Here is a 19,652-nt window from a genome sequence, read left to right as displayed (position 1 = left end):
CTAGTGCCCCACTTCCAGGGCCCCGGCCCCGCCGCGGAGCTTCTGCCGGTCTTCAGCCCCTCCCCCCTGTCTCCGCCTCCCCACCCAGTCCGACTCCCGTGGACAGTCGCGGGAGCCGTCCCCTCGTGCCTCAGTCCTGGTCTCTCTCTCGTTCGGCCGTTCTCTCCTGGACGGACCATACCCTTAGTTAAGTCCAGTCTGCCGACTCCGTGTCCGCCTCGGGGAGCGGAGTGTGGCTGGGAAGAGCAGGGAGCCCTGCAGGCCGGTCTCCCTCCCCGTCGGCCACGCCGACCCGAAGCAGACCCTCCCGTGCTGCCCGCGGAGCGCCTGCCCCTGGTCCGCGCCCCCACCTCTGAAGCAGAGGGGTGCCTTGCGGTGTCCCCGCGTCTGCGTGTGTCTGTGTGTGTCTGCATGTGTGTGTCTGCATGTGTGTGCTGTCTCCTGCCGCTGGGACGCCTGGCCCCCGGCTCCCGCTGAAGCCAGCGCTGGCGCTGCGTGGGCCTGGCCCCGGGCCTGTGCTCAGGGACGTTGCCGAGCGCCTTGGCCTCTGCCCCCACTCCTGGGCCGCCTGTCTGCTCACGCGGGGGCTGCCTCTCCCGTCGAGAGTGAAAACGGTAAGCCCCAGGCCCTCTTCAGATGTCACTTCCCCTCGGCACTTCTTCACTGGGCAGCAGAGTTCTGTGTGGGGTGGCGTGTTCACCGACTCTCGTTTCTCCCCTTGTCTCTTGGACCCGCTGCGGCGAGGCTCGGCGCCCCACCCAGAGCGCGTGAGGATGTCCCCAGGGACTCCAGTGGCCGAGTCCCTTCTGGCGAAAGGACGGGTACATGGTCGGGGCGAGGTCAGGTGGGAGAGCCTGCTGAGCGAGCTGAGGTCACTCGCCTCCCCAGCCGGCCGTGCTGCCGCGGGAAGCCTCCGTGTCAGCAGCATGGGCCGGCGTGGCCGGGAGGGCCACCCCCGTGACTCCTGGGACCCCCCACACAGACACGCAGGTGTTTCCAGACCCCCCATCGGGGTCCTAAGTGCTCACAGACCACGGGAAAGTTGAAAGGCCTGAGCGGCGATCACCTACGTTTCCTTCGTCTAGAGTCACCAGCTGCCACCATCCCGCCGCACTCGCTCTTCCTGTCCCCTCCTCCCACCCACAGCCCTCCTCACACCGCCTCCCAGCGGGCAGCAGGCTGCAGCTGCACAGGACTCTGACCAGCCCCAGGGCTGGCTCCGAACGGGGAAGCAGGGGAAGCGGATGGGCGGCTCCGGAGCCCTGGGCTCCTGCCTGTGCTGCCGCTCAGAGCCCATTCTCGCGTCTGCCCGATGACGCGTTTCTCTCCCTGGTGAAAACCCGGTTCCTATGGACACCCTGGGGCGTGGGGCTCGCTTTGGCCGTGCTGCTGCAGACGGACGGACAGACGGGTGGGCGCAGAGTGGGGGTCTGTTCGGGGGCCACTGGAGAAGTCCAGGAGGCTGGCAGCGGCCACGGAAGAGAGCTGCCAGAAAGCACCCTCTCTCTTTAGTTTACATTTTGAGGGTTTTTTTTTTACAGCTTTGTTGTTTTCTTTTTTAGATCTTATTTATTTATTTTCAGAGAGGGAAGGGAGGGAGAAAGAGAGAGAGAGAGAAACATCAGTGTGTGGTTGCTGGGGGCCGTGGCCTGCAACCCAGGCATGTGCCCTGACTGGGAATCGAACCTGTGATGCTTTGGTTCTCAGCCCAAGCTCAGTCCACTGAGCTACACCAGTCGGGCAGATTTTGAGTTTTGAAATAGTTTCAAACCCACAGAAAAGGTGTAAGAGCAGGACAAAGAGCTGATGCGTGCCTTTCACGCAGACTCCCTGTTAAATTGTACCGCGTTTGCCCACTTCTCTTGCGAGATGTGTCGACCCGTCACTCCTCAGCACCGCAGACTACACTCGGTCTCCCCAGCCAAGGGTGCCCCACGTTCCTGCCACACGCCCTCCCCACCAGGGCGGGAACGCTGCCACTGGTCCACGGCTGCCGGTCCACGGCCGCCACGCACGCCTTGCCCTCTCCGTTCCCGGCCAGGACGCCCCCTGCAAACATGCACTGTGCTCGCTCGTCCGGGACGGCTCCGCGGTCACGTCTCTCGTGGCCTGGACCGTCCCCAAGAGTGCAGGGCACCCTGGACGGGGCCTCGTGACCGGAGGCAGGCGTGCACCACGGTGGGGCGCCAGGATGCGGCGCTGTCCTCGTCTCAGCAAGTCTCGGAGCATCTGAGCACACGCCCTTGACCTGTCCCGAGGTGACGGTCACCTTGATGGCACGGTCACGTCGGTGCCTCCCGGTTGCTCCACTGTGCAGTCACGATTTGGGAGAGGGCGTCCGCCATGACGTCATTGTCCTGGCCCCGGAGACCTGCACCCAGCAGCCCTGGGCGCCACCAGCACCTGCGGCCTCCGGAGCTGCCCCTGCGGGACCACGCAGGGGCGTCTCTGTCCCGTCTCCGTTTGTGACCGACATCGCACCGTGGGAGAGCCCATCCGTGTGCGTGTGTGCTTGTCACGGGGCTGGCTCCGCTGGGGTCAGTGGGTTGTGCCCTGCCCCCTCCTGTTTCGGTGCTGAGGTCTTCCCGGATTTGACCACTCGTACCGGCCCTTCCACTCTTTTGACGTGTTCCCACCGTTCTCTGAGAATTTCCTCCTTTTCTGTCACGAGATGTGCCAGTCTCAACTTGGACTTTCTCTGCTCCAGCCCCGAGTAAGCCCTTCCTCCCAGGAGCCATCAGCAGACCTCCCTCCGGGAGGTGGGCGCTCAGTCCGGGGTCGGAGCACAGGGTCGGAGCAGCGCAGGGTCGGAGGAGCGCAGGGTCGGAGCAGCGCAGGGTCGGAGCAGCACAGGGTCGGAGCAGCGCAGGGTCGGAGGAGCGCAGGGTCGGAGCAGCGCAGGGTCGGAGCATCACAGGGTCGGAGGAGTGCAGGGCCGGAGGAGCGCAGTGCCGGAGCTCAGGGTCGGAGGAGCTCAGGGTCGGAGCAGCACAGGGTCGGAGGAGCGCAGTGCCGGAGCGCAGGGTCGGAGGAGCTCAGGGTCGGAGCAGCGCAGGGTCGTAGGAGCGCAGGGCCGTGGCTGCCGTCAGGCCCTGTCCCTGGGAGGTGGTTTCCCCGAGAGCTGAGAGGAGCGTTCCTCTTTACCACTCGCACCCTCTCTTGAGCGTGGGTTGTTTGGCTGCGGTCGGTGAAATGTTTCCGGCGCCGGTGGAGCTGGTGATGCGCGGGCAGTGTCACTCCCGCGCATGCGCAGCGGGGAGACCGCGGCGCAGTCTCGGGGCCGCGGCGCCCGGACCGCAGAGGGCAGACCTGGGGTCAGAATGAGTCAGGGAAACGCTTTACAGGTCGAGCGGCTTCTTGACTTCTCTCTACAGAAGGTTTCAGCCCGGTTGACGGAAGATTGTTTTCCGTGTCCGTGCGTTTCTTGGTCGACGACGAGATCGTTAGATTTGGTGAAGTGTCCTGAGTGGTTAGATGTGCGAGTCCTTCGTTGCTCAGATGGAAAACGCTGTCCCGTAACCTCCGGCGCGGGTGGCCTTCGCATGGAGCGCGTGCAGCCCTGGCCCCCTCCTGTCCCTGCTGCTGACCGGCCCGGCACTCCCGGTGCTGGGCCCAGAGGCAGTCTCAGAACCGGGGTGGGGGCGGGGCGGGGGGAGTGCCCTTCCGGAGGGTTGCTACCGGTGCGTCCCGCGCGACGGGAGGTGAAGCCGGTCCCCAGACCCCGGTGTGAAGACTGCGCTCACAAGACGAGAGTCGCGCCGGCAGCGGCACATAACTCAGAGCCCAGCTCTGTCTTAGTGTCCCTCGCGCCGCTGCAGTCCGTCAGCAACAGCCGCTGGCGGCAGCAGCCGAGAGGCCCCGAGAGGCCGGCCTCGGGGCGGGGTGCTTGTCCCCCTGCCCGAACACGGCCGCGGCAGCTCACCTGCCTCCTTTCCCTCCGCCCCAGACTCTGTGCTGTTTGCCGAGCTCGGCCGCCTCTCGGACGTGGACGTGGACGTGGACCCGGACGTGGACGCGGATGCAGCCGACGGGATCTACGTGAGTGCCCCGGGCGGAGCTGCGGCCTCGTGGGGGGTCGTTCTCGCCCTCTTCGTGCAGGGAGGTTCCGGGGTCGCGGGCTAGGCTAGGGGTCGCAGGGCAAGGCGAGGCGTCCAGGGCTGAAGGGCCGCGAGCGGGGGAGCGAGGAGCCGGCTGGCAGCCAGGGGGCTCAGGGCCGTGGACACGGTGTTGGTCCTGGTGCTCGAAGACGCGTGGTCTGCCTCCACCTTGGGCTGGCTGCCCGCCCGCCTCCGGCCCGGTTTCCGGGGTTCCTTTGCTGGGCGACAGGAATGGTGACGCGAAGGGGCTCGTGCGAGTCACAGGCTCATCGCGGAGAACTCCCCGAGTTTTCAAAAGTTCGGTATCCAGAGTGGGGAGCGCTCTGAAACTTGGATGTGCCCCTGCTTCTTGCCTCTGTGTGACTGGAAGCCAGGGTAAGCGCTTTGGTAGTTCTCGGAGTCCTCAGAAACACCCTGGATTTCCTTCCTCCCCTTTCCCGGATCTGCCCCTGAGTGCATGCACGCGCATGGTACTCTGGCGGGGGAGGAGGGGGGGGCCCTGCCGTGCCCTGCTCCTGCTCGGACGGATGAGGCGCTGCTCCCAGAGGGAGTCGATCCCGTGGATGGGGGTCGGTGCGCGCCGGTCGGATCGGGTGCTGCTCACTTGTGATTCGAGCCCTTACCGACCGGAGTGTGAAAACACGCTTCGGTTGCTGAGTGGGCTTCTGAGGCTCTTCTCGAAGAGCAGTGGGGCGGTGGTTTTACCGAGAATGGACACAGAACAGTGAAAGCACACGGCGTGCTTTAGAGTCGGTGCCTGGGTTCGTGGTTCTCCCCGCCTTTCCGAGAGGCGTAGAGCGTGGTCTGCTGCTGAGGCTGACTTGCACCACTGGCTGGTGCCTGAGTGGCGGGTGCGCTCTCGCAGCCCCTGCGCCCGGAGCATCAGCGAGCGGTGCGGTGCACTGGGAGGACCCAGGGGGACGTGGGCCTGGTGTCCCAGTCAGCGCTCTGAGCTCATGCAGGTCGCTCAGCCTTTCAGCACCCTGGCTGGTCCGGTCTGGAATGGAGGGGCGGGAGCGGATGCTGCTGAGGGCCGTCCCGCTGCCGGCCGTGCCCCCTCCTCCCCGCGGCGGCGGGTGTCAGTCCTGTGTGTGCGCCTACCAACCAGAAGGGTCCTCGGGCCGGGAAGGGTGTGTCTCTGGCTGAGCCCGAGGGGCAGTGTCCTGAGCAGGGCTGGCCGCCGCGGCCGCCCGGTTTCCTGATGTGTGGGTCCAAGTAAGAGAAAAACAAAGGAGGTTGATTGAAAAGTGGTTCTTCCGTGCTCTGAGTAGCTTTTTCTGTTCTTTAACGTGCTCTCACACACGTTTTCTTTGTGTGACGTGTACCGTGTCTGCTCAGTGAGAGGGTGTGACCCAACAGTCTGCCTTGTGTCCCGTTACATTCTCGATAAAAATAAACCACACGGCAGACATTTCGAAATGGTACCGTTGTTCTACAGTTTATCACCGAGCGGTGGGCAGTAATTGCTCCACTGGAGCCCACTTTCCGCCGGAGGCCCATGTTCCCTGCGGCCGTCGGTCTCAGTACGTTGATGTCGGCCGCCTTCCGACCGCGGGGCTGCCTCTCCGCTGCCTGAGCTCCGTTCCTGCTCTCCCAACCGCCCCCCCCACCGGTCTGCCCTCACGCGAGGGCTCGGGCGTCTGGTGGCCGTCCTCCAGACGTGCACGTCGCGGCAGGAGCCGGCCAGACGGCCCAGCGCACGCTCCCGTGTGGGGAGAAGCTCCGTCTCAGTGAAGAGAAACTGAGTCCCTTGAAGAGTTTGTTGACCCCGGTTGAAAAGCTTAGGTTTTATCTTCCTGGATTAAAAACATTGTAGAAATTACATTTTAGAAGTTTGAAGGTGCAGGACAGCACAGAAAAGCAGCAGGTGGCCCACCCGCCTATGGGCGGGCCCCTTCCCGCACAGCCGGCTCCCGTGGGTGGGTCTCAGGGTCCCGGGGAGCCCCCGTGATTCCCGCCGGGCTCTCGCCTGTGCCCGTGTCCTCGCCGCTGTCTGCGGGGTGCTGCGGTGAGCAGGCGTTGGCGGTGGGAGAGCGGACTTCTGTGTGCGGGGCTCCGGTGGCAGGCCCTCGGGTCTCTGTGGCTCTCGTGCTGGCCCGTCCCCTGAAAAGGGCGGGCCCGTGGGCTCCCCGCGGTGGCCACCGCTGTGCCAGGTCGCTGCGTCGGCTTCTCTCTGGGCTCCAGGTGAGCCGGCTCCAGGTGAGCTGGCGTCTCAGAAAATCGTCTGTGCCCAGTTGGGTGGCAGCGGTTGCACTGTCCGTGGCAAATCGCATCTGCTGGTCTGCTGTCTGGGGGCACATGTTTTACTCTTCTGATATCCTGTTGCTGATCTGACACCTACAGGGCAGCAATTTTGAGAGCCTTGATTTTGACCTGGACCTGATGCCGTGGGAGGCAGGCGTGTGGGACGTCGGCAACGACCTGTGCACGGGTAAGGGTCTGCCGTCGTCGGAGACACTTCGGGAGGGTCCATCTTGTTCTGTGGTCTGGCCGCAGCCATGGGAGGGGGGCTGTGGGGCTGCCCTGGTGGGCTGAATCTCCAGGGGCTGCACACCCTACTTCCAGCGTGGTGGTGCCCACGTGAAGTTCTTGCCCGGGCAAGATGGGACTTTCATACTTGTTTTGGTCCCATACGTGAGTAAAGCATTCAGTCGGACGTGCTGGCTTCCACTTACGGATGATGTCTCTGTAAGAGCACCAGACAGACCTGGGGAGTCAGGGAAAGAGTGACCGCACCCTTGGAACTCAGCCCAGGGCCGGGGGCCTGTGGGTGGTGCCCTGAGGGGCGCCCCCTGCTGGGGAGGGGGCGCGCCTGCACAGACAGAAGCTGGCATCTGCGTGAGCTGTCACTTCCTGTGAGGCGCATGCGGGGTGAGAGACCCTCCTCCCCTCCTCCCACCAGTGGCGTCCTTCCGGGGTCCCTGCGCTGGGGCCCCAGCAGTGGCCAGCGGGGCCTGCACATGACTGGCATCTCAGCCCCCCGATGGCGGACGAACAGTGGGTCCCCGCCCCGCCCTTCCTCGCCCCTCCGTTCTGTGTGTGTGTGTGTGTGTGTGTGTGTGTGTCTTGCTCGCTGCCTTTCTTCCCTCGGGCACGTGGGCTGCTCGAGGCCGGTGTGCTGGTCACTGCTGCTGTGTCGTGAGCTCAGTGGCTTGGAGCGCCCTCGGTTTTGTTACGCTCCCCGAGTCCGAGGGCCGGGGCAGGGCGGGGCGCACCAGGACCGCCGAGTCTCTGCCTGGGATGTGCCGGCCGGACTGGGCAGACCGGCGGCCCCGGGGCCCGGGCCCTCCTGAGGGCTCCTGCTCCCTGTCGGCCGCCTGCCTTGGTGACGTGCGGCCGCGGGGACTGCCCACGAGGTGCCCGCGCGGGGCCTGTCCCCGTGGCTCGGCCTCCTCCCAGCGTGGCGTCCGGCGGCAGTCCGGCGTCGGAGGCTCACGCGGGGCGTGCAGTGCAGACGAGAGTGTCCACAGCACCCCTGGGCAGGGGTCCCGCGCCCCGGGGTCCTGGCGCGGGCGGGGTGGCAGGTGCCCTGCAGGATCCTCGGGGTCGCCAGGACTTCTGCGGCTGTGCTGGGGAGACACAGACCTGCTCCCCCTACCAGTTCCACACCGGGAGGCCATCTGGGTGACGCTGCTCAATGTGTTATTGTAAGTGCACCAACAGTTACAAAGGCACGGTGTTTTCGTGAGTTTTAACTCTAGTGCCAAAACGCTTTCCAAAATGATTCTTTCCTGCTGCATTTTTCAAAATTACTTTTTGGCAATCGATCATTTTTGCATGTGGCGTGAAGTTCAGAGGGCACGAGTCTGGAGTAGGACAGCGCCTCCCCCCCGTCTCGCCCCTCGGCCAGCTCCTCATGCTCCCAGCGACGCCCCCCGATTCCTCCCACGGTGCCCGCAGAATCAGGGCAGAGCGGGAGGCCTGCACCTGTGTGCGGTGTGTGCGCCGCCGCCGCCCCAGGGCTGGACTTGAAGAGCCTGAGCCGCCTCCGCTCTCGCCCGTGGAGCGGAGCAGAGCCCGCGCTGTCCCGCGGCAAACCTGTGCTCCTTGTGTTTCAGTCTCACCTGTCAAGACGGAGCCGCAGCCCCTCTCGCCGGCCTCCTGCAGCTGCTCACTGTCCTCCCCGCAGTCCGGGGATTCGGCCTCGCCCCTCCCGCACGTGCCTGTGAGTAGCGGCCTCTGGGCGGGAGGCTGGGCGGGGAGGTGGAGGCTGTTCTGGGTCCCCTCCGCGGGACTCAGAGTCTCCCCAGCGGCCCTCTCTCCCCACCTCCCTCGCGCCTCCTCGGAGGAGGGGAGGACGGGGCCGGGGCGAGAGGGCAAGAGGGTCAGGTCCTGGGCCGCAGCCGCGAACCCAGGGCGGTCTGTCCAGATGGGTCAGCGGTGCCCACCCGCCTCCCGGAGGGCGGGGTGTCTTCGGGCCAAGAGTCCCTTAGAAGTGATGCGGCTCGGGTCTGGGGGGCCGGAGGCCAGGAGGGGGCGTGCCCAGGAGAGGGCGTGCGGGCGCGCTGTGGGAGGGGGGAGGCTCACACACAGGGCGTCTCGCTGTCGCTCGGGAAGCTCTGAGGCCTCCTGGGCCCGGGTCTCCGGGAGTCGCCTTCCCAGCTGGTGGCGTCGTCCTCGCCGCCCCTGCCCCTGTGGCCGCGGCTCCCTCCGCAGAGAAGCCTTCGGTCGGGTTTGGTCGGTCGTCGGTCCTCCACTGGAACCCCAGGTGCCTTGCAGTCGCCGCCGCCAGGGGGCGGACTCGCGCTCCCCACTCTCCCTCCCCCTTCGTGCGGCCCAGCCCCCTCCCCCCCCCAGGACAGTGGCGCTCTGCCGCCCCCGGGGGTCCGCCCTCCAGAGCCTCCTCCCGAGGGCCCCGAGCGCCGTCCCTGCAGCGTCTGTGCGCCTCTCCGCAGAGTGGCGGCGGCGGCGGCCTGTCCGCCCCGCGTTACCCGAGCCTTGTACTGCGAGGCGGGGCTGCCAGTCCTCCGCTCTGCGCGGCGAGGTGCGGCGTCTCTGTCCCCCGTCTGTCGTCGGTCTTCAAGCTTTGTTCCTGCCTCTTCCTTTCTTCAGGCATGCTTTCTTTAAAAACAGCCAAATTACTGGTCTTTCATTGCTTTTTTTCACTCAAAGGAGAGTTTTCCACTACTCAGAAGTTAGTGTTTTTATCCTTGTTTTCTTGCTTCTATTAATTTTTAAAAATTTGGAACACTCTCGAACTTACAGAAATGTTACATAAAGAACTCCCCCCCGCCCCCGCCCCCGCCGCCACATGGGAGTGAGATGTGGCCTGGAGCCCCCCCACCCCCGGGACCCCAGCGTCTGTTTCCAACAGGCCAGGACACGTCTTAGGTGGCCACCCCGTCACCGTCAAAATCGGGAAGTACGCACAGGCCCCTGCTCACCTGACCCTCAGCTCCCCGCCTCGTGCCCACATGTCGACCACAGACGTGTGCTGACGTGTCCTTGACGTGTGCTGTCCCTCGGCCCTCTTCACGGGAGGCCGCTTGTCCCTCCCGAGTCTTGAGACCTCGTCACTCGGTTGAGCAGAGACTGGCCAGTGTGCAGACAGCCCCCGGGGCTCGCCCGGTGTGTCAGGGCTGGAGTCGGGGGCGAGCCGGGCGGGCGCAGCACGGGAGGGGCGCCTGCCCCCGTGCTTGGCCTGGACGGGTGGCGCTCGCTGCAGGCTGCGCGGAGGCTGCAGGCGCCGCTGCGCCCCGGACGGCGGCCGTCCGCCAGCCCCCTCCGCCGTGGCTCGCTCGGGCTCCCTTTGCCACGAGCACAGAACAAGCAGGTGCTTTAACACTGTGAAACCGTCCTCCTTCCCGCCGGGCTTCCTGTGTCTGTACTCCGGTTCCCTGCTTTGTAGCAGGTGGGACTCGTGGCTCTCGTGGCTCTGTTTCCCCTGCCTTTGTCCACGCCCTGCTTTCTATGCGGAGTGTCTTCCCTACCGCGGTCTCCTGTCTCCGTCTGCGCTTCTCCCCGGTGGGGGCGCCCGGGCTGCTCCCCCTCCCAGCGCCCCGCAGCGGCCCCACAGACCGAAGGCGCCCGTTCGCCATAACAGGGAACGCCGCTGCCTCCCAGGGCAGGAATGCCGCGGGGTGCCAGGGTGGCTCTCTTCGCTCTGTCGGAAGGAGACGGCCCCCGAGCAGTGAAGGTCTCTTGGGAGTGCGAGCACTGGCCCTCCGGGCCTCTGCACCGTGCGCTCACTCGTCCGAGAGCGGGGAGCAGCCCAGTCCCTCCCGTGCGCCCGTCTCCCAGACGCCGGGCGAGGGGCCCGAGCCAGCGGGCAGGAGCGGCAGAGCAGCGGGGCCCCTCGCGCGGAGGGTCTTGCAGGGCGGAGCAGGCGTCTGTGGGGAGAGGGCTCTCGTGTCTCAACCGTGGCCTCATAGCGTACTGGTCGCTGGTGGGGCCAGGAACCGAGTAAGATGCACAGCCTGTGGGGAGGGGGTGTAGCAGCAGAGCTGTGATTGACGGACAGACCTGGCGCTGTGAGCTGTTTCCCTTCCGTGCTGGTGAGCAGTGTCGGTCTGTCTGCCTGCAGCGACTTGGTACCTGACGCGCAAAGTTTCTGGTGCATCACACCTGGGCCGCGGGCCTGTCTCAAAGTGTTCCGCTGTTTCTCTCTGGATCTGGCCTCGCTTTCCGCACGGCCTTCTGCTCGGGGACGGCGTTCTTCTGGTGAGCCCGTGTTTGGTTTCGCTGCAGGAGGAGCTGGATTTGTCTTCCACGTCCCAGATGTCTCCCCTGTCCCTCTACGGAGAGAGCTCCAGCAGACCCTGCTCGGCCGAGCCCCTGAAGGAGGACAAGCCCGTCCCCAGTCCCAGGAGCAGAGCCGGTACCGTTCCCTCTCCCGACGGTGTCCCTGCTGGCCCAGCCGGGCTCGGGTTCCGTTTCTCAGAAGCAGATGTGGGGTCCGGGGTGGGAGGGTCGCCGGGCCTGTCCAGTGTACTGGTGTACGGTACACGGAGCACCAGTGTGGGGAGGGTGGGGAGGACGTCCCCCTTTTGTCCTTTCTGTCTTCAGAGGTGAAGGGGCCGCAGGGGACTCAGGCCTCTCCCCCCTGAGTGGGGGGTCCTGTCTGTGAGGGCCACGGGGTGGTGGCCTCTGCCACCTCATGGCGCCAGGCTGGAGGCTGGGCTGCGGGCTGCTCCGCGGTCCGCTGGGGCCTGCGGCCGCCGTGCGTGGACCTAGCCGAAGGCGGTCACTCAGGGCTCAGGGCGACCTCAGGGTGGCTGACTCGGGCGGTCGACGTGCGGAGAGAGGTGTAAATGGAGTCTGTCCCCTCTGACTGCTGACCCGTCTTCGGGCTGACCTGTGGTTTGGTGTTTCTCCAGAAAGCGGACCGGCTCCGAGGAAGAAGCTGCAGACAAACTCCAAACCCTCGATCCAGCCCAAGCCTCTGCTGCTCCCAGCAGCACCCAGGCCTCCGACCAGCCCCAGCGTCCCCGCGAAGGCCATCCTCATCCAGGCCCTGCCCACCCTGATTCCGGTGGCAAAGCAGCAGCCAGCGATCAGCATCCACCCCGCGCCCACCAAAGGTACCGCGTGCAGCGCGGGGCTGCGTGTGCCTGACGGGCGGCCGCCGTGGCGGGCGCCACGTGACTCGCCCCAGGTGTGCGGGGCTGTCTGCACCCGGGCCGCGCGCCAGGACCCGTCCTCGGTCTGGACGTGGCAGGTGGCCGACACCTGGTCCCGGTCCCGGCAGGAGAGAGCTCTCAGACCCGGCAGCCGACACGCCCGTTGCCTCACAGGTTTAGTCACGAGAGGCTCGTGGTTTGTGTGACCACGCGTGATGAGGGGCAGCCCGGGAAACTCCGTCGGTGACGTTCTGTCCTGAGGTGTTTGCGTCTGTGAGCCTGTTGTGAGGGAGAGGGCGGTGTTTAAACAGCGCGGCCCGGCTCGGGTCTCGTGGGTCTCGTGGGTCTCGTGGTTTGGCGGTGGAGCCAGGCGCTCACTCTCCGAGGCCCGGACGTGGCCTGGGGCGGCTCCGGGACCCCAAAGCCCGTCTTCCTCTCGCTCAGGCCGCGTGTGTTTCTGCGTGCCGTCCACCAGGGGGCCGCGTGCGCTCCATTCTGCGAGGGTCCGGCGGAGGGAGGCCTGGCACGGTCCAGCCCGGGAGTCGCTGGCTCAGGCGGCCGCTCTGGCAGGTGCTCGTCACCCCTCTCGTGCTGGGGCGTGTCTCCCGACTCCAGCAGCCTCCTCGGGGGCAGCGACCGGGGCCCAGGAAGACGAGGTGTTGCTGGGGTACAGGCTGTCCCTGAACACAGTGGGGCGTCTGCTTTTGGGGCTGTCTGTCCAGCTCTGGGTGTTAGCTCGTTTCTTCTGCTCGACGGGGTGAGGCCGTGCATGCGGGGTCCGGGGTGCTCTGGGGTGTCCCGGGTCATAGGCGGCTCAGCATGGAGCACGGGAGGCCAGGGAGGCTGGGTGGGAGGTGCGTCCCTCCTGACCGCGTCCCCTCAGGAGGAGCCCAGTGACGGAGGCAGCTGCTGGCCGGCCGGGGCCCGGGCCCTGCCCCACGGCTCGGGGTCTGGGAGCGGCCCGTGAAGAGCGAGTCACGGGGGCTTCACTTCTCCTCGACCCACGCCGAGCGGAGACCTAGCCGTCTCCCCCGTTCTGTCTCCCCCTCGGCTTGGATGCGGCCGATCCGAGGGCGGCGGGGGAGGGGCGAGGCGTGCACTGGGAGAGCGGGAGGCGGCGAGGCCGGCCGGACACAGAGCCGGGTTGTCCCCAGACCTGGAGGGGCATCCCCGGACCTGGAGGGGCGTCCCCGGACCTGGCCCCCGGCTGCCGCTGTCGGCAGGGAGGTGGTGTGAGCTCGGCCGTGGGGGCCGCGTGGCCGTTACTTTCCTGCATTGGTTTTGGGAAATGGGGCCGAGCCTTCCCGTGCCGCTGGCCAGTGCCGCCCGCCCGCGACCGGGCTGGAGGGGGCTCCTGCCTTCGGAGCGACGCGGTCTCCCTGTCGCCCACGTCCCGTGCTCTCAGCGACAGGCCCATGGAGCAGTGTCTCGTTTCCGGGGTCTCCTCCTCGCGGCAGCAGCGTTCTCGCTGAGAGGAGGGGGAGGAGCGCTGTTGCCTGGCCGCCCCGGTGCAGGGAGCCCGTGGCTCCCCTGTGCACGGGCCCTGCCTGTTTCCGTGGGTCTCGACTGCTGCTCCCAGGTTTTGTGGCTCCGCTTCTGGGTGATGAGCTGCAGGTTCGTGTAAGAGCATCGCGAAGTTCTTAGTGGCCGTTTCTTGTCACCGGTTTCTCAGTCCGGAGAAACGGAGAGGACGGTCGCGGCCGCTGGGCGACGTGGTGTCTGTGGCGTGAGGGCAGCGCGGCAGAGGCTGGGCCTGGTGCGCGTCCTGCATCGGCACGAGCCTGTCCTTGGGCCCAGACTGGCCGTGACTTCTCGGTGAGTGTCGCTGGGAGACCTCCCGCTGGTCCCCCCACGCTGGTGGTTAGTTTCACTCGCGTACTTGGCCCGAGCGTATTTTTATCAGCTTATGTGTCATTTTCTCACTTTATGTTTTTATTTCGTAAAAGAAGTCATTCTAAGGGAGAATGTTTAGTGATCATTTATGCCCAAGTAAATTGTACGTACTACAGATCCGTGAAATCACCCTTACATCTTTCTCACTGATGCACTCATTTACGTGGGACAAAACAGTGTTGAACTCCGTTACTTTTAGCAGGGTTTTCGAGGCCGTCTGAAGCTGTACTTCGATTTCATGGGAGTGGTTTTTTAAAGCTGAGACAGATGTTCTTAATGCACAGGTGTTCTGAAGCATTACTTTGATTTTTCGTTTTCCTCGATGCTCTGAAGGATGGGCTGAGTCTCACGCGGCTCGTGTCACGCTGCCTGGGAGTGCAACACCGTTTCCCTAGAGACGGGTCCTAGACGTGTGTGAAGGTTTGGTTGCCGGGCGTGGCGGTGCCTTCGTGTTGCCAGGCAGGTTCCCGGAGCCCGGGGGCCCTGAGGGGCCCCCAGCAGGCCGGCAGCGCTTCTCCCAGGAGGGTTGTGAGCGAGCGTCTCCTTGAGGTCACCGACTCCCTCTGCTCAGAGGAGCGGGACCTTGAACCAGGGCGCAACGTGAAGATGAGGAAGAGACGTGCAGGCCGTCTGGGGGCGGGGGCCGTGCCCGCCTGCCCAGGACCGGAGTCACAGGTCTGCGTTCCCTGCGCTTGTCGGCCAACAGCTCGTCTCGGGGGCGTCACCGTTCTTGGTGTTTGAGGCCCTGGGCCCTTCCAAGCACCGAGTCGAGGAGCCTCTGGGTGCGTGTTCCCAGCTCAGCGCCTCTCAGTCCCGCCAGCTCGAAACACGTGTACAGGCTCTGCGTCCGTGGGAAGGTCCGTTCTGCATAACGTGACAGTCCTTTGAGCACTGACGTGCCTCAGAGGTCGGGGCCCCACTCGGAGACGTCTCCGCACGACCTAGCAGCCTTGGTGCGTGCGTGCGTGCCGAGACCAAACACACGCGAGTGCACTGAGCACTCTCGCGGGAGGGGAGGGCACAGCCGGGGTCGCGGAGGCCAGACAGCGCTTGTCCTCACGAGAGCCCGGGCTGCGGCCAGGCCGGCGTGGGTGGCTCCGCACCCCCCACCCCCATCGCTCCACCCGCAGACCAGGCCTCCGGCCGAGCGGCCCCTCCCGCCGCGGAGCTGGGCTCCCGCTGACCCTGTCCTCTGTCTCCGCAGGCCAGACCGTGGTGCTGTCTCCGCCCGCCGTGGTCCAGCTGCGGGTGCCCGGGGTCCTGCCCGCGCCCCAGCCCGTCCTGGCCGTCGCTGCGGGGGCCACGCAGCTCCCCAACCACATGGTCAGTGTGGTGCCAGCCCCTGTGGCTGGCAGCCCAGCGAACGGAAAGCTTTCTGTGACCAAACCCGTCCTGCAGAGCGCCGGGAGAAGCGTGGGCTCCGACGTAAGTGTGACCTCGGTCACAGTGTCTCAGTGCCGGGCTCGAGGGCGGGCAGAGCCCACGTCTGTCCTTGTCACCGTGTGTGTGTGGGGGGGGGGGGCGCTGAGGCCGCGCATCCAGCCGTGTGTGTGTGTGGGGGGGGCTGGTGCGGGGGCTGCGGGTCCAGTCTGTGGTGGCGACGGGTGGAGTGGCGCCGTGGGAGCCGCCGTGTAGGTGGTGTCAGCCGCCCGTCAGCTGGCTGAGCCCTGCGGGAGCCCAGGGCACCCCTGCGCGGGCAGCGGCTGCGGGCAGCCTCACCGGGGGCCCCGGGCTGGCCTTCCCGGCACGTGTGTCAGTTGGATTCGTGTCCATTCCGGATGCAAAACGGCCAGAAGAAAAGATCGTCACGATCTGCTCCTCTTGCGCTTAAGCAGAAAGCGCGGTAGAAGAGTTGGAATTCAGCAGGCTGCGCAGGTCAGCATTCTTGTAGCGTTTCTGGTATAAAAAAAAAAAAGAATAAAAATGGAAAAGGCACCCTTTTCTGACACCTTGTATGAGGCTCCTCCCCAGGACCCTGATGCAGACGGGTCGTCGGCGCTGGCGGATGTCGGCGCCACCGAGGTTGCCTGGCCGGCTCCGGTGAGGCTGTGTCTGGGAAGTGCAGGGGGGAGGGGCTGGGTGGTTATTTTAGGAAAACCAACGTTAAGGTGTTTGACCTTATTTACTGGTCTCACCAGGAGCAGTTATGGACCACTTCAGGGTAGACGGCTTGTGTGTGAAAGCCGTTACAGGTAGAAGTCGGCAGCTCAGTCCCCTCTGTACTTACGATGCTCAGAACGTTGTCTGGTGCTTCACACGGACTTAGCTTGGCTGCCGGGCCCCTCCCTCCCCGGATAAATGAGGCCGAAGCAGCAGGCAGGTTCCACACTTTGGGTGGGAGGACGCGACCCGGCAGGTTTTGCTCAGAAGTTTTCACCACGGCAGACGTTGTGGGCAGCGAAGGGGCAGGTAGCTGTGGGTGGTTTGGGTGCAAAGTCTCGGTGGCGGGAGCGGTGACCTTCCTGAAACGGAGGAGACCTCTGGAGTGTTCAGGCGCCGTCCGGGTGTCAGGCAGAGCGCCCAGCCGGTCAGCTGGGCGGCGTGGGGCTCCTTAGAACCAGAGTGTGGAGGAGACCGCATCGGAGACGGAGCGCTTGGAGTGGACGATGGCCCGAGGAAGGCACGTGCGGAGACCACCGGGGGCCTGTGGTGTGGTGCTGGGTGGGGCGAGGGCCTGAGTGGGGGCGGCCACGGCGAGGGAGCCCGAGGAGCCGAGCTGGGGAGCGGGGTGCCGGGCCGGCGTTGTTCTCCACACGGGCAGCGAGGGCCTGGTTTCGTGGGGGGAGTGTTCTTGGGGGTGGTGGGCGGGAGGAGATTCCCCACGCCCCAAGGGGTCAGGAGGCTGCTGGGGGGGCTGCTCAGTCTGCGCGCGGGGAGTAACAGAGGAGTGAGCCCTGCTGCCTTCCCTCCGTGTCTGCAGGTTCCCGTCACCCACGGAGGACGGGGAGGGAAATGGGGGTGGGGGCGTTTGGGGGGCTGCGTGCGGCTTGCACATGCCGTGTCTCCAGTGCGGGTGGCTCCAGGGCGGAGCCCGGCAGCGGCTGGGCGTGCGGGGCTCCCGAAAACGGTCGGTGCAGGGCCCGAGCCACAGACCGCAGGTCTGAGTGCCGTGCGGTGACGCCTGGCCCCCGGGGGTTTGTGGCGGGGGTTGGGGGCGGGGCCAGCAGCCTGGGAAACAGAAGCCGTGCCCCCTTAGGCCTCGGAAAGCCTCCCTTATCCTGTCTCTTCACTCGGGGCGGGACTTTTAAAAACCTGTTTTGAAACAGCCAGTAACAGGTTTTGAATAAGTGTTTGAGGACAGCCGCGCAGACGGTCTGTCCCGGTCGGGTGGGGCTCGGGGCCCGGGGCCCGGGGCGCTCTGACCGGCCGTCCCCCCCTCCCCCCAGGTCGCCGTGCTCCGGAGGCAGCAGCGCATGATCAAGAACCGGGAGTCGGCCTGCCAGTCCCGCAAGAAGAAGAAGGAGTACCTGCTGGGGCTGGAGGCCCGGCTGCGGGCCGCCCTGTCTGAGAACGAGAAGCTGAGGAAGGAGAACGGGTCGCTGAAGCGGCAGCTGGACCAGGCAGTCCTGGAGGTGTGTGCCGGCCGCTGGGCCGGCGGGCGGGCGGGCGCAGGGCCACCGCCCCTCCTCTCTGAGACATCCGCAGGGGGAGGCCCACTGCAGGGGGAGTCTGTGACCTAGCGGAGTGAGGAGGGGCCAGGAGCCCTGCATGTCCATGGGGGGGCGGGGGGCAGAGCCCTGGGGGAGCAGCCCCAGGTCACCTCCCCCCCCCCAGTCCCCACGGCTCAGCAGCACCCCCAGGCTTCCCTCCTCGGAAGGGAAGCGGGGACAGCACAGACCCAAGTGTCCGCCTCTCCCGGCCCCACCGGAGCCCGGTCCCGGGGTTCGCACCGTGCCCTGCTGCTCCCAGGCTGGTGCGCGCCTGTTCCGCCCGCACAGCGCGGTGCTCTCGGGCCGGAGCAGCTGCCCGGGGCCCCGGGTGGCCTCTGCTGGAGGGCAGGCTTCTCGCTGTCCTGGCGCCCAGTGCCCAGCTGCCCAAGGGAGCCGCCCCGGGTCACTGACCCCAGCGGCCGAGGGGATAGGACGGGCTGCTGGAGCGCCTCGGGGCGCCGGGTGGAGGGCAGAGGGAGTGGGGAGGCCCTGCTCTGGTCTCCGGGGAGCGGCGTTGGCTGGCCTTTGAGCTTTGCTTGCTGCTCGAGCACTCACAGAACCGGTGGGGGGGCCGAGCACCCTCCCCGAGGGGCTGCTTTGCGGGGCTGGGTGTCGTCTGACTGTGTCTCTCGGCTCCTTTGTAGAACCAGAGGCTGAAAGTGCCCAGTCCGAAGCGCAGAGCCGTCTGCGTGATGGTGCTGCTGGCCCTCGTGCTCCTGAACTGCGGGCCCTTCAGGTGAGTGTGGGGCCACGCGGCTCCTTGCTGTGTGGGTGTCACTGCGTCGCCCTTCTCTCCCACAGCCGGGGGGCCGCGTCCCCCGCAGGCTCTGGGCAGGCCAGGTCTCCAGGCGCCGTGTCCAGGGAGGGAGGCTGACCAAGCCCTGTCCTCTGTTCTGGCCAAGGTGCGGCCCCTCCCCAAGACGGGAATCTTTGTGGCTGGGACGTGGGACTCGGGGGGAGGGGCAGTCCCGCCCCCGCCGGGCGAGCTCCTCTGGGGTTTCTCAGGAGATGGTGGCGCGGGAGAGGCGAGCACGGGGCGCTGCGCTGCGCCGGGCCTGGGACCCGTTGGAAACACGAGTCCCTTCCCGCAGCCCTGAGCCCCTCGGCCCGTCGTCCTCCAGGGAGCGCTCGCGCTCCTGCCCTGAGACGCGCCCTCCAGGTCCGCCCCGGCCCTCTCCCCGGTCGCCCGGCTCGCCTCGCTATGCGAGGTCACCGCTGGCTGCGGCTGCGAGCCCCTGCACAGCTCAGACGTGGAGTTCACGCTGCCAGCTGTGCGGGCTTGCGTGCAGCAGACTTTGAAATGAAATCCAGTTCAAGTTCTTGGCCAGCAGCCCTTCCACGTTTGTCAGAGTGACACACAAGCCGGAGAAGCGCAGGCGCCTCGGCGCCCGGTGCTGCCGGCCCGGGGCACCTGGGGGGGTGGGGGGGAGCAGAGGCACTTTGTCCGCGTTCTGTGCGGGTGCGGGCCCTTCCTCCCAGCCTCTGTGGGCGCCAGCTTCGGCTTTAAAAAGGGGCTGCACCCCGTCGCGCTCAGAGCTGGTCGACTTCTCGGCCCGGCCTTCGGGTGGGGCGCGTGCTGGGGGCTCGTGGGTGTCTCCGCCGCCTCCCTGCTGTGCCGCCCCGCCCCGCCCCGCCCCTCCCCCTCCCCCAGATGGGTTGTTAGGACGAAGGCGAAGGCAGTCCAAGAGACCTTTGCTCACTTCCCCCTTGACCTTGAGAAGTCACGATGTCGCTGCCAGAGAGGAGAGGGGACCCGCGGGAACTCCTGCTGCCCCCCTCTCGGGAGGGGCTCCCTGGGGAGCTCCTCCCACACCCGCCCCGTCCCGATGAGAGAGCGAGAGAGCGCGGCCTCATTCCCGGCTTGGAGCCGGTTGTCCGAAGACCACGACGGTCTGGGTTTTTCCCCAGCACAAGCTTGTTGTTGAGAGGGGATGGGAGGGGCCCTCCCTGCGGGCGGGGCACTGCCCTGGACGAAGCAGAGGTCTCTGGGCCCGTCCATGCCAGTGAGGGCCAGCAGGGAGAACAGGACGCCCCGGGGTGGGGGGCGGGGGGTGTGGGAAGAACGCCCCCCAGACTGTGGAAAGTGAAGGGCAGGGTAGCCCAGCCCTCAAGAGTGAGCAGGTCCGGGCGAGGCGGGAGGTGCGGCCAGGGGCTCAGGCGCCGGAGCTGGGGAGGACCGAAGCACAGCGCCCCTTGCAGGCGTGGGCCCAGCGGTGGTAGTGCTGCGGCGGTCTGACCTGGGTCGCGAGGTCGAGCGTGTGCCTGGCTGTGCCGGCTGTGCCGCAGCCTGCCCGGCCGCCTCGGGGGCACACGGACCTGTCGAACCTTGGAAAGTCCCTGTGAAGTACATGTTTCTTCTTTCTTATTTTACACGTAAGGAATCGGGGGTGGGGGGAGGCTCCGAGCCACACCTGCTGGTCCCCCGGCTCAGACTCTGGGCTTTTCCCCTCGTG

At 66.4% G+C, this 19,652-nt stretch overlaps 1 protein-coding gene across 1 annotated transcript in view; it reads left to right on the top strand.

Annotated features, from left to right (window-relative positions):
* Nucleotides 1–19,652, top strand: part of ATF6 (activating transcription factor 6) — a 48,777-nt gene that overhangs the window by 3,670 nt on the left and 25,455 nt on the right. The window contains exons 2-9 of the mRNA XM_028503457.2: nt 3,947–4,038; nt 6,441–6,528; nt 8,156–8,262; nt 10,785–10,914; nt 11,414–11,617; nt 14,754–14,974; nt 16,936–17,121; nt 17,844–17,935. Of these exons, the coding sequence (XP_028359258.2) occupies nt 3,947–4,038; nt 6,441–6,528; nt 8,156–8,262; nt 10,785–10,914; nt 11,414–11,617; nt 14,754–14,974; nt 16,936–17,121; nt 17,844–17,935 (1,120 nt within the window). The remainder of the gene's footprint in view (nt 1–3,946; nt 4,039–6,440; nt 6,529–8,155; nt 8,263–10,784; nt 10,915–11,413; nt 11,618–14,753; nt 14,975–16,935; nt 17,122–17,843; nt 17,936–19,652) is intronic.

This window comes from Phyllostomus discolor, chromosome 14, assembly GCF_004126475.2.
Source record: "Phyllostomus discolor isolate MPI-MPIP mPhyDis1 chromosome 14, mPhyDis1.pri.v3, whole genome shotgun sequence".
Taxonomy (NCBI): Eukaryota; Metazoa; Chordata; class Mammalia; order Chiroptera; family Phyllostomidae; genus Phyllostomus; species Phyllostomus discolor.
This window is presented reverse-complemented; position numbering and strand designations above follow the sequence as displayed.